This window comes from Crocodylus porosus, unplaced genomic scaffold (assembly GCF_001723895.1).
Source record: "Crocodylus porosus isolate Cpor-Errol unplaced genomic scaffold, CroPor_comp1, whole genome shotgun sequence".
Classification (NCBI taxonomy): domain Eukaryota; kingdom Metazoa; phylum Chordata; order Crocodylia; family Crocodylidae; genus Crocodylus; species Crocodylus porosus.
Genome location: NW_017728927.1, coordinates 765871 through 778725, shown reverse-complemented (window position 1 = coordinate 778725; position 12855 = coordinate 765871). Strand labels below are relative to the sequence as shown.

General features: G+C 44.2%; 1 protein-coding gene across 1 annotated transcript in view; it reads left to right on the top strand.

Annotated features, from left to right (window-relative positions):
• OTOA (otoancorin) overlaps window positions 1-11627 on the top strand; it is a 38689-nt gene extending 27062 nt beyond the window's left edge. The window contains exons 13-19 of the mRNA XM_019542176.1: window positions 1170-1325; window positions 3632-3774; window positions 4372-4508; window positions 6756-6853; window positions 8327-8519; window positions 10647-10739; window positions 11365-11627. Coding sequence (XP_019397721.1) covers window positions 1170-1325; window positions 3632-3774; window positions 4372-4508; window positions 6756-6853; window positions 8327-8519; window positions 10647-10717 — 798 coding nt within the window. The 3' untranslated portion in view covers window positions 10718-10739; window positions 11365-11627. The remainder of the gene's footprint in view (window positions 1-1169; window positions 1326-3631; window positions 3775-4371; window positions 4509-6755; window positions 6854-8326; window positions 8520-10646; window positions 10740-11364) is intronic.
• Window positions 11628-12855: the final 1228 nt, after the last annotated feature.

Below are 12855 nucleotides of genomic sequence, written 5' to 3'. Positions count from 1 at the left end.
GGGCTGGGGCAGGGGCAGGGGCAGGTGCTGTAAAAGGCGCTGGATGCTGCAAAGACATGACTGGGCCAGGTGGAGCTGCCTGCCCTGGCCCGACATGACTCTGTCCACAGTGCCCAGGGCTGCACACCCCAGGGGCCAGGGGCTGAGCCTGGCAGGGGCTGAAGCAGCCACTCCCCTCTGCAGTGTGCAGCAGAGTCCTTCCCACAGCCCCTCAGTGCAGGCAGGTCCTTCCCTTTCTAGGGCTGGGTCCATTTAGTCTCCCCCACAGGGTATGGGGGCTTGCCCTGCCCTGGCAGTGGGAGCACCAGGAGAAGAAGAAGCCCTTCCCCAGCTGAAGTCCAGCTCCCAGCACCTGGGGCCTAGTTGTGGGGAAGGAGTGGCCCAGTTTCTTCAGGCCTAAAATGGTCTCATGGCCCTGCCCTGGGCAGAGTGAGGAGAGTGGGGAGCCTGGCCCAGAGACCAGCCAATCCTGGGCAGCCAGGAAGGCTCACATCTTCCCCCTCAGCCTTACTGTCCCTGGCCTGGGGTTCAAAGGCATCATGCAGAAGAGCAGGGGCTGAAGGGCTCCACGCAGCCAGTCGCAGGAACTGCTAGGCTTAGCCCCTCCTGCTGCAACTGGCTTGGGAACTTTTACATGTGCTCCGGGAATTGGGGGGCAGCACTTTAATTAGAGCAGCTCTGAGAGCCACTCTAATTAAAGTGCCACTGCATCTCCTGTATAAATGTTCCCACGCTTAGAAATAGCAGTGCTCCTTCATATGCATGTGTGTGTGTTATAAATGTAAAACAAGCAAAAAAGGTTTGTTTATGTCAGTAATTTAGAATACCTTGCATTATTACTAAACATTGGTTATTGGATCAGCATTGGCCAATATGGTTGGTTAATAATTAGCCAAAATTATCTTTATCAGGGCACCCCTAGTTACAAGGTAAGGTAACAAAATACAGTATAGTAACCAGCTTCTCCACCCTAGAACTGGAAGTGCTCGATTTTTTTGGTAACATCCAAGCTCTGCTTGTGCCAGACAGAGCAGCATAAGCAGACCAGAGAGTCTGACCCATAACGTTTCTCTTTGGTCATTATTTTTTTCAGATCAGAGAATGGAGCATGTCTGTGAGTCTTCATCATAAACTAATAGATATTGTGTGTTGATGATTTTATTTTAAAGGTTTGGGGCATGTTGTCAGATTGGAAGAATTATCATATTATTTCCCTTGGGTGCATTGCTCTCGCTCTCAACGAGAGTGAGATACGAGAGTTGGATTTGAACTCTATTGATACTGTTGCTGCACTTAGTCAGCAAACAGAATGGACTCCTGACCAGGTAAGTGTTGTAGTGAATTTATTGCTGGTAAAAGGCACTAAATGAATGTCCCTCCAGACTGAAGTTGTAGGATTTCCTACAAAACAAGTACAACACACCACACCCTTCCAGTTTTCCAGTTCCTCCCCTGCAGCCTCCCTGAAATGGCAGATTAGTGTTTTCCTTGGCCTCCTTAGCAAGGTGGCCAAGAAGGATGGCAGTAAGTACAACCTGAGGTAGAATTCACTGTGTTTGAACATTTGTTCACTTAGAATTTGTATGAGGCTGCCGACTCCTCTTACACTAGCTTCTAAGCACGTAGCAGTTCATACAAACTACTAGTCCATTCTGACTGAGGCTCAAGTCAGAAGTACCAGTAGCCAGCCTTTAACACCACCCCCACCTCTCCCCCCCACCCCCCCCAAACAAAAAAATTCTAGTACCTATGTAGGTAAATTATTACTGCTTATTCCATTCAGATACTTATTCACTACCCCTTTTCAATACTCTGTTTACCTGAATGGCCCCCATTAATGTCAGTGGGATTTACATGGCATATGGAGGGAAGATTAAAAGGCTTTTTGTATATGCAATGAGCAGCACATTTCTGCCTGTGTGATCTTGCCATCACATCTCTTCAGTGTATGACATTAAGATGACAGTATCTAGTAGGGCTGTGTGAGGCTTCGGACCATGCTTTGGATCTGGAGAAGCTTCGGACACTTTGACGTCTGAAGTAGCATGTCTGGATTGAAGCACTGGCTTCATTAGGCTTTCTGAAGCGTTTCGGAAAAGCTTTGGAGCCCCGTCAGAGATCCGGCCATAGGGTATAATGGGGAATCAATGAAATATCTATAACTTTGTTGTTTTTTGTCTGATGTAGATTAAACTTGTAGGGATGGTAGCCTCTGCTGAGACAATGAAGCATGCCAAGTTTTGAGAAGATTGGTGCAGGGGTTCAGGGGTAACTGCACCCCAAATTCTTGAAAGAAAATTTGTGTCACACCTATGTGTTACAATGCAGGGCGGTGAAAACTGCAGGGGTGGTAGCCCCTGGTGAGGCCACAGAACCCCCCTCCACTGACCTCCTCAATAGCTGGCAGGTTTTGTGGCCTCAGCAGGGGCTACCATCCTTGCAGCTTTCACCCTGCTGCAGCTTAACACACACAGTGTCACCCATGTCATGAGTTTTGCCTGTCCTCAGCTTGAGGTGCAGTTCCTCCCAAACCCCTGCACCAATCTTCTTGAAACACGGCAGGCTTCACGGCCTCACCAGGGGCTACCAACCCTGCAGTTTTCACCCCCCCTGTGGTGTAATACGTACACGTCACATGAGTTTTGCTTTCAAGAATTTGGGGTACAGTTCCCCCCAAACCCCTGCACCAATCTTCTTGAAACTTGGCAGACTTCATGCTCGCAACAGAGGCCACCATCCCTACAAGTTTCATCTACATCAGACACAAAACAATGAAGTTATAGATATTTCATTGATTTCCCATTATACCCTATGGCCGGATCTCTGAGGTGTCTCCGAAGCTTCAGAGCCACTTCGGCCGGATCAAAGCAGTAACCCGGTCTGGAGCTCTGGATCGGATCACTGCCATCCGAAGCAACCAGATCTGAAGCCGGATCAAATAGCTGCCTACTCGCACAGGCTGAGTATCTAGTACTGGCAGAATATCACAAACCTCTTTATAGATGCTTTGGCTGAAGAGCCAATAAAAGAAGGAAACAGAAGGCACTGGAGTGTTTTTATATACAGTGCTACTTCACTTTTGAGATTTCCTGTTGTATTTTAAGAAATGCAGTCATTTACTGACTTGAGCATAGGTTAACAGCTTCATAAGAGACTTAAACAGGATAAGTTAGCGTTTAGGATCCTTAATAACTTAATATTGATTGCTTAGCAGATTTCAGATTTTTCTTCAGGGGTGGGGGGGTTAGCTCTACTTAACAGTAACCATTCTTCTTGGCTGAATTGAATAGGGGCTGTACTGACTACTTCAGTAGTATCCACTCTGTGGAAGAATTTGTTTATAACCCAAAGATGGAAAGGTCTGAGTGCTCTCAGGTTGTGCTGTATGCTTGACTCACTCCTGGGAGGCAATACTCAACATTGCTCAGAAGGCACTAAGCATGTAATCTCCACTGACGTTGCTCCTACTGAAGGCAATGGTATAACTCCCACTGACGTCAAGGGATGCAGGCTCAGGCCCAGTTTAATAACATCCAGGCCAATTTGTAATAGCTGGTATAGATAACGTTTTCCTCTAGCAGAATCTTATGCCTTCACGCTGTCCTTGCATGATGTCTCATTGCTTTTGCAGGCTACATCTATTTTACAAGGGTTTCTGGAAGACTCCAGTCAGACAGTCTATGAGTTGAAAAGCTTTCATTTAGCAGGATTAGGAGCTAATCTTTGTGCCCTGAATACTACAGACATCAAGTCCATCAGGATTACAGAATTCAGGTAGAAACATTTTACTGATACTGGGAATGTGGAGTTTGTATTCCCTAAAGGATTTCCAGAGCACCACATCTAGGGACATTTTTCTGACACTTTAAACATTTGTCAGCAGGTCATAATCTTTGGTATGGTGTCTACCTGTGCCCTTCTGCAGCAAACCTCTGGGTGTAGTGAAACCTGTACAAAGCTCCCCCTGGGATATACAACATCCCATCCCATCTCTTCAATCACTTCAAAAATATCACCAGATTTTTATATACATCATTACTCAGCCTTCATGTTAGAAACCCCTGGATCAGGCAGCTGATTTAAGTGGTGCCTGGACTGATGGTTTAAAATAGGTCCCAACGTAGTATTTAAATCCTCTACCCCATTTAAATCCAAACATGAGTATTGCATTGAAAAATTTGAGCTTGTTGTTCAAGAATACTCATTTTTAAAAGGCTGACAAAGCTTTAACTATTACTTGCAATATATGCACCCCGATTTTTGCCTAAAGCTAGGATAAACTTGGCTAGTGTAAATAGTGTGTTGCACGCCTTTTAAATGCTGGTTGTGATGATTACTGTATGTGGTGCTAAGCCCATTGTCCTTTTGCAGTGCTGTTGTTTCCAGAGTTGGTATGTTGACATGCAGTACTCCCCTTCTGCAAGAGTTTAAGAAGATGGCAGAATCTGTGTTTGGAATTGCCACAGGATGGAACAGCTCTGTGATGCATGAAATTGGGACCATAGCAGGTAACAAGACCCAGACTCCTAACAGTGATATTTCTAAAATACCATCTGTATGTTTAAAAAAAAAAATTGTCCATGTTCATTCCATACTTGGCACCTCTGTATTAGCAAGAGATGCTATAACCAGGAGTCACCTTCAGGCATGCTCGAGCAGTTTTTTTTTAATTGAGGTCTTCGACAGAGAAAACCATGTGCTTAAACTCGGAATCCAGAGTTTGGCCCTATATGTTTATAGGGGTTGACTATAGGCAAATCAGGGCCCATGCAAAACAATAGCCAAATTTCAAGTGCACCCCCCTCAATGGGTTGCTCTTCTTCCTCCTGGCTCCTGGGTCTTACTTCTAAGCGAGATGGTCTACTAGCTTTGCAGCAGATGGGTATCCAGCTGAGTACTGCGCTGCCCCCAGCTGCTCTTTCTGCCAAAACTGGTTCTCTCTATTAGTAGTGTCCACGAAACCTAAATGAAGTTGCTCGTATGTAGGCATTTCCACTGATGTAACCAGGAATTGAGTGCAGAACCTTGGATGCTCTTTACTTACTCAGGGCACGTGAGCAGGCAAACTTGCCAAGTTGTGCTGAAGTTCTAGCTTCTGCCCAATTCAGGTATGTACAATGACATTTTTTGTACAGCATTAAACAGTGTATGCAAAGTGCAAGGATAGCTGCCTGCAACAGCATTCTCATTAAAAAACTAGGGGACTGTGGTGTCAACACCTACACAGTCAAATGGGTCGCCAACTGGCTGGAGGGGCGCACCCAGAGAGCGGTGGTGGATGGGTCATTTTCGACCTGGAGGGATGTGGGGCTCAGTCCTCGGGCCCGCACTGTTCAACATCTTCATCAGCGACTTGGACGAGGGAGTAAAAAGCACCCTGTTCAAATTTCCAGAGGACAGTAAGATGTGGGGAGAAGTGAGCACGCTAGAAGGGAGGAATAGGCTGCAGTCAGACCTAGACAGGTTACAGAGGTGGGCAGATGAGAACAGGATGGGATTCAACACTGACAAGTGCAAGGTGATGCACCTGGGGAGGAAGAACCAGCAGCATACCTACAGGCTAGGGAACTCCCTTCTCGTCAGTGCAGAGGCAGAAAAGGATCTTGGAGGCGTCATCGATGTCAAAATGAACATGGGCCGGCAGTGTGGGGATGGAGTCAGGAAGGCCAACCGCACCTTGTCGTGCATCCACAGATGCATCTCGAGCAGGTCCAGGGAGGTGATCCTCCCCCTCTGTGCGGCACTGGTCAGGCCGCAGCTGGAGTACTGTGTCCAGTTTTGGGTACTGCACTTCAGGAGGGATGTGGATGACATGGAGAGGGTCCAGAGGAGGCCACTCGCATGATCAGTGGGCAGCAGGGCAGGCCCTACAAGGAGAGGTTAAGGGACCTGAACCTGAACGGCTAGTGGCCGTTTACAAACTAGTCAGGGGGGACCAGCAGGCACTGGGGGAGTCCCTCTTCCCCTGGGCACGCCAGGGGTGACAAGAAATAACGGTCACAAGCTGACAGAGGGTAGATTCAGACTAGACATCAGGAGGTGCCACTTCGCTGTCAGGGTGGCTAGGAGCTGGAACCAACTTCCAAGAGAAGTGGTGCTGGCTCCTACCCTGGGGGTCTTTAAGAGGAGGCTAGATGAACATCTACTACTCTTTCCTGCCATGGCAGGGGGTCGGACTTGATGATCTCCTCAGGTCCCTTCCGACCCTACAAACTATGAAACTATGAAGCTTCCTTTGCCAGTGGGCATTGTCTGCATCATAGAGTTTCTTATTTAGAGCTTTTGGGGGTGGTATCCTGTAATTCTGTATTGCAGAGAACAGCACCACAAACTTCAGTTATTGTATCACTGCTGCACGAATGATGTTTGCTTGTAAAGTAATGGTATAATTCTTTATTTGTGTCTTGTGTGCTCCAGATGAGCCTTCTTGTCAGTTGGTTTGTGGTGTTGGAATACAATGAAAGAAAGGAAGGGGCAGGAAGGAAATAACATATTTGCCTTTAAATTATAACTTGCTAATTTAAGTTACAATACACCTCTTAAGGTTAGGATCCTCAACCTTGAGCATTTATATCAGGGCAATGGGGCTCCTTTTTTCTATTTTATATGGGAATTATGATTTCCCTTTGTCTTAATGGCAGCTATTTTAAGAACAAATACTGTCTAAGATGTATTAGTATTTGAAACACATTTGCATAAAACTCCCCCAATTAAAAGAGTATCAACTAAGTTCTATTCCTGTTGCATTTCTGTAGGTGGCTTGCATGAAGAGGAATTAAAAGCTCTTGATAAAGACCTTATGCCATACTTCCAGCCAGCAGCAATAAGACATATACCTGCTGAAATTTTCAAAGTAAGTGCCCGGTTACTGAAGAAGTGAAATTTTCCATCATTTTTATTCTATTATAAATAAACTGCAACACTAATTTATGCTTTATTTGGGGGTTTCAGCACAGAGGTTTCTGTCTTGTTTATTAAGTGAGAGGCAGTCAAATGTATGAAAATTTAACTTTCAACTATATCATTTGTTTGTGATGCCCATAACATGTGTCAAACTGGTTGTATTTATATTTAGTATGAAATGTATTCCAAGGAAAAAGCATTAACAAACGGTGTAAAAATCCAGCCTGAGGACAGGGAGGTCAGATGGCTTATAGCAAGGTCTGTCTCTGTGAATTTTAGGTTCTGCTCTTCTTCTCCTTTATTTATTAAAAGGAATTAACTTTTTTACCAATATAGTCACAGCTGCAAACTGCCCTGCTGGTTACATTCAGGGTTTTTTGTTAACCCTGAAATTTGATGCAGCTTTCCGGAGCAGCATTTCTCCCCCTGAAATCAGTGCAACTGAGTTTGGAATTGGTACATCTGACTTCATTGAAATTGTACCTGTTTGCATAAGTACCAAATGTGACCCAGACTCTAGAATGTGAATGCTGAGGTCACTGACCTAGGCCCTGTGTATTTGACTTGGAGAGAAAATTGAAACTGTCCAAACCCCTCCACTTCAACAGTTCTGTAAAGAAGAACACATGCACCAAGCATATAATTTAACTGTATAAGCATCCATAAAAAAAGACACAGTCCTTGAACACTAGCCATTCTATACAGCATCTTTGACAGCTCAGATGAAGTCAGCAGCTTTCTCCTATACTATTACTCTTATTTCTGGACTGGTGAAAATCTGCAGCAGAGTTTGAAGGTTTTCTACAGACTCTAGAGGACTTTTCCCAACTCCTAGTAATGTGCTAGATTTCTGACAAGGAGGATATTTCTGAAGGGACACACCACTGCACAGAACAGGCAGTGGATTTTTTTCCCATATCAGCTTCAGGAATTTAGAGGGGCATTTGTCTTTGACCAGGTTTTGTGTAGCTTCAGCTTATGTTGTCTTAGGGTCCTCTATATTTAACAAGACAGATGGGTTATGGATTCAAGCCAATATAAGCAGAAAGAAACAAAAATGCATTAGGATGCACTAGAGCATCAGTCTTTGAGCAAATCCCGAAATAAGTGGTTTGAAAATGAGACTCCAGAACAATACTGGATTGTTAGATACTTTCAGTGTATTGCAAGAATTATCCATATTATGTCCACCACAGAAGCAGGGAGAAAGGTGAAGGATACATGACTGGTCTTTGAAGCAAACAAATGGAATTAAAAAAAGAAAAGGAAGAAAAGCAGCAGTATTGAGGACTTATATAGCAATGTAGTGTATTTGGCCTATTTGGCTTTTTCTCCCTTTCTAGCTATAAGACAGTGTGGATCTCCAATTCCAGGTAATGTAACAGATCTCCTAAAGCAATTTTTCTGATTCTTATTCCTCAAGGCACTCTCCCCAGAACAAATAGCAAACCTTGGCCCTGAGAATGCAGCCATGGTTACCAAATTGCAGAGCCAGTATCTCAATGCATTGCAGCTTCAGAGTCTTCACCTGGCACTAGATGGCGCCAGGACCAGCATCCAAGATGCACAAGATGGTGCCGGCACCACTCAGTCAACGCGTGCCCCAGCCTCAAGCTGTGAGTAGTCACTCCTCTGTCCTGAGAGGCATGGGCATCCGCATTCTGTAGGGATAACAGGATCTCAGGACAAGTCAGGCCCTTATTTTGGACTCGTATCTTATTAAAAAGTCTGGTTGGCATATTTTAACATGGGGGTGTAAATCAACAATCTAATAGCGGTCCTATTTTTCTAGAGTGGCCATGTAGTACAAACAACTCTTGTCAGCTTCAGTGGAAACTTTGGGCAGTCAGCTGTCTGGAGGAGGGAGGCAGTTATTTCTTTAGTTGCGTAAGTACAAATGTAGATGTCTAACTTCAGGCACTAACATCAGAAAATGTTGGCCTCTACTTTTTCAAGACGCAGTTAGGAGAAACTGAGCCATGACCGTCACCCTAGGCAGGTAGTTTTTTCAGCTGACCACTTTCAGTAGCAGAGAAAGTGTTACCTGCATATTGCCACACATACACTATTATTTCCTACCAGGAAAATCAGACGTCATTTCACAAAAAAAACAGGTCTGGGAAGCAGCTTTCCCATCTGAAAACTGCACATTCCTAAAACCCCCTCTGCCTGTCTTACACATGAGATATGAGGCATGTCTGCTTCAGCTGTCACTAGCCTCATTGCAAGCTTCCTCCTGCATCTCACACGCGCAGGCAGCATTAATCCTGTCAAATCTCACTCTCATATTGAAGAGAGTAAATCCTACCATTTCTTCATCATTTAAAAAGCAGTAGTGAGAGCTGGGCTTCCATATGGATGGTTGGGATGATACGAGATGAATATACCAGCCACAAGAGATATAGGTAGTCCCAGGTAATGTTTACAGTGGAACCTTGCAGGTAGTATCATGCCATGCTAATAAGTGGCTCAGTGATTCTCAAACAGGGTGCCATGGCATCCTGGAGTGTTAAAAGATCCTTTTAAGGGTGCCACACAATATTAGCACTCTAGGTGTGCAGAAAATTCATAAGAGAATGATTCACAAGAAAAGCCCAGCAATTTAAAATGCATAGTGTCAAACCATTCTGACCTGATATGGTCTTTCTGAGTTCTTTGCAAAAGAAGAATTGCTCTGTTATTTTTCTGTGGTCAAAAAATCAATGGAAATGAAGAACCGGCATTTTCCAAAGTATGTCTTGAATTTAAAATGGTTGAAAACCACTGAAATAGCTGGTGTAAAGTACAGTCTAAAAAACCCATTTTCCGCTACTTCCTTCCCATATTCCTGAAAGATTTATAGCCAAATCATGCTCGACCTCATTTTGGTCTCCCCTGAAAAGACAGGGATCCTGAAGAGAAGCTCATCTCACAGAGGTGGCAATGGGAGGGAGTAATGCAGGGGGTAACACTCTATCAGATAGCGTTTAGACCATTCCAGTAATTTTCCTGCCATTTCCACCCTGTTTGGGGCAAGGCCACACAGGATATGGGCTGCAGTGACTGGATTATTAATCCTCAGGACCAGGTGCAAAATTCATTATTCAGAGCACAGCTCTTTCAGTTGGTTACATGCACCCACCTGGTGTCAAGGAGCATAAGTTACCTCTCTGGCAACAGACTGAGAGCCAGGCTAAAGAGGGTCAATGTTGCTGGTCCTGCTGACACTCTTCTTTCTAGGTTCCTCCTGAGACATGGACAGGAGGAGGGTGGAGCTCTGTGGGAGCACTTCCAGGGAAGATGCTAAGTTGCCACTGAGAGCTGCTGAGTTGCTTTTGCTGTCACTAGAACTGACCTTCCTAGAACTAAGGAAAGGGTGTTTTCAGTACAATCCCTTTATTTGTGCAACCTGTTCCTGCTGTGTTACCAACCAAAGCAGTAGTTTCCAAATCTTCCCAGCATAGTGGAGAACTCAGCTGCTAAATCAGACTTTTCATTCCTTTCATGACAGAATTATGGGGACTGCCACTCTGGAGTGAGGAAGACTCTGCTACATTGGACTTGTGGGTGTTAAAGTGACATTGTGCCACAATAAGGAATCTCTTTGAACAACTGGATCTAACAGAGTGATTGAGATTCTTAAAACTGACTCCTCTACTTGGGGGTGGGTTTGGATTCTTTACTGGGAGAATCTGATAAAGCCCAACAGTGCTAGACATAGGCCACACGAAGATCCTAAGCTAAAAAACTTTTCCGTTTTTCAGGTGCTGATGGCTTCTCTGCTGGCTGCAGTATTTGGTTGTGTGCTTTGTTCATCCTTCATCCCACTTTCTGAATCAGCAGCTGTCAAGTTTGCTGTAAGCATAACACTTTGTGTTAAGCCATCTTGGATACCACATTTGTAACTGAGTAACATGGAAAAATGAGAATAACTTGTGTAGGAGGTTGAAATTAGCACTAGGTAAAAGTTCTTGGAAGACATTGCACAGCCGGCTTGTGCATTCAGTAGCTGGATCTTGCAAGCAGAGGCAGAAATCTCCCTGTGAGCAGTAGTTTGGTAGTAGCCAAAACTGTATCCCAGAGCAGTCCCCTCTTTGCTTGAGAAGACAGCTGTTCTTGAATAACTGCTCCTAATTACAGTGTTGATTTGTATGTCTATACTGGAGATTGATTAGATTCTGTGCTGATTTAAGGAAAAACAGTTTATGTAATCATTGCTATAGGACTGACCTCTACCGAGATGTGCATCTAAGATTCACTGGTTTTAATTTGATATAATATATTGATTAGATTCAACAGTCATTGCTGTTTTGATGTCCTGCCACACAAGCTCCTATTTCAGATGTAACTATTAATATTCACTGGATTTTTTCCACATTAGTAGATCTAACTTAACTGGAGCACTGATAAACTAAGTTCTAATTTGCTGCCCTGTTGTATATTTCAAAATGTTAATACTTTGTTTGTTTGTTTGTTTTCTAGTGGTGTCTGGATTTCCTGTGAGTTGATAGAACAACTTGTTTAGAAACTCAATCAAACTACCCAAATCCAGCAGAGAGAGCTCCAGCTCAACAAAAATTATGGTGCTGAAAGTCTCTGTGATGTTTCAGTGCAAGAGTGGTTAGCTCCTTAAAAGCAGCTAGTTATTCTGGCAACATGATATGAAGGACAGAATCATAGAGAGGTAGGGCTGGAAGGGACCGCTAGAGGTCATCTAGTCCAACCCCCTGCCCAAGGCAGGATCCTCCCCATCCAAACCATCCAATACAAACCATAATCTAAACTCTACAGAAGCTTACCATCAATCTTGACACAACACAGACCTAGCACCTGAACCAGCCACAGGTAAAGCAGGGGAACCACAGCAGCCAACTTCTCACTTCTATGAAATGTTGTCAATATACGTTCAGTAGATCCTGGGTAGAAGGCTAAGCCTCTTGCAAAAACTCCCACAGTCCATACCAATCTGACTATGGGGTAATATTCGTTCCTGACCCCAAATGTGACCAGTCTGACCCTGAGCAGAGGGGCAAGACCCTCTAGCCAGGAACCTCCAGGTTTAGTCCTGCAAGAGCATTTGTATACCCCAAGGCCCCAGCCTTGGCTGTAGCCAGCACCCAGTGCCTCTAGAAAGGCTTAAAAACACCCTGACACATGTAACTGAAAAGGGGGGGAGGGGCAGGGGCAACCAGAAAAGCCCAAAAGCACAGGAAATACCCATAGTAGAACATAAGCATAGCTATACCTAGATCATCCCTGATCAGTGGCTGTGTCCAACCTCCTTTTGAACACCTCCAGTGATGAAGAGTCCACAGCTTCCCCAGGCAGTCTCTTCCACTGCCTCACTATTCTAACAGTGAAGAAGGTTTTCTGGATATCCGTTCTAAACTTGTTTTTCTGCAAATTTATGCCATTGGTCCACATCCTTTTCTTCTGTTGATTTAGGATACCTCCAAGCCTTTATCATTTACAGATTTGGTGGTATCTGATGAGAAGACCAATGCAGGTTTCAGATGTATTCATATATTAAAGAGGAATATGAATGGTACTGGAGACTGGGTACAGGATATTAGGCAGCTGGTATGATATGGCCACTGTTTTTGTATACTATAGTTGCTTTGTTGTATCCATCTATTGTCTCTTCTGTTATACTTGAACTGTAATTCCTCTGGGTATAGTCTGTCTTTTTATTGTGTCTGATTAGTGTCTAACAGTAGGGGTGCCACTGGGGTCCCTAGGTGTTATTATACTACAAATAAATAGAATCTCTCATCTCCAGGTTGCTGGCTGAAATCCTGTCCAGTAGTAATTAAAAGTTGGTACGAGGGCCGAATTATAACATGTATGTCAAGCTTAAGAGGCCCCATAGCATTATCAAAAAAAAAAGTATTATTTTAACAGAAAGGACAAATAAAATAGAAATATTAAAGATTTATATTTGCATCTATATATAGGCAAAGGTGCAACAAAAAA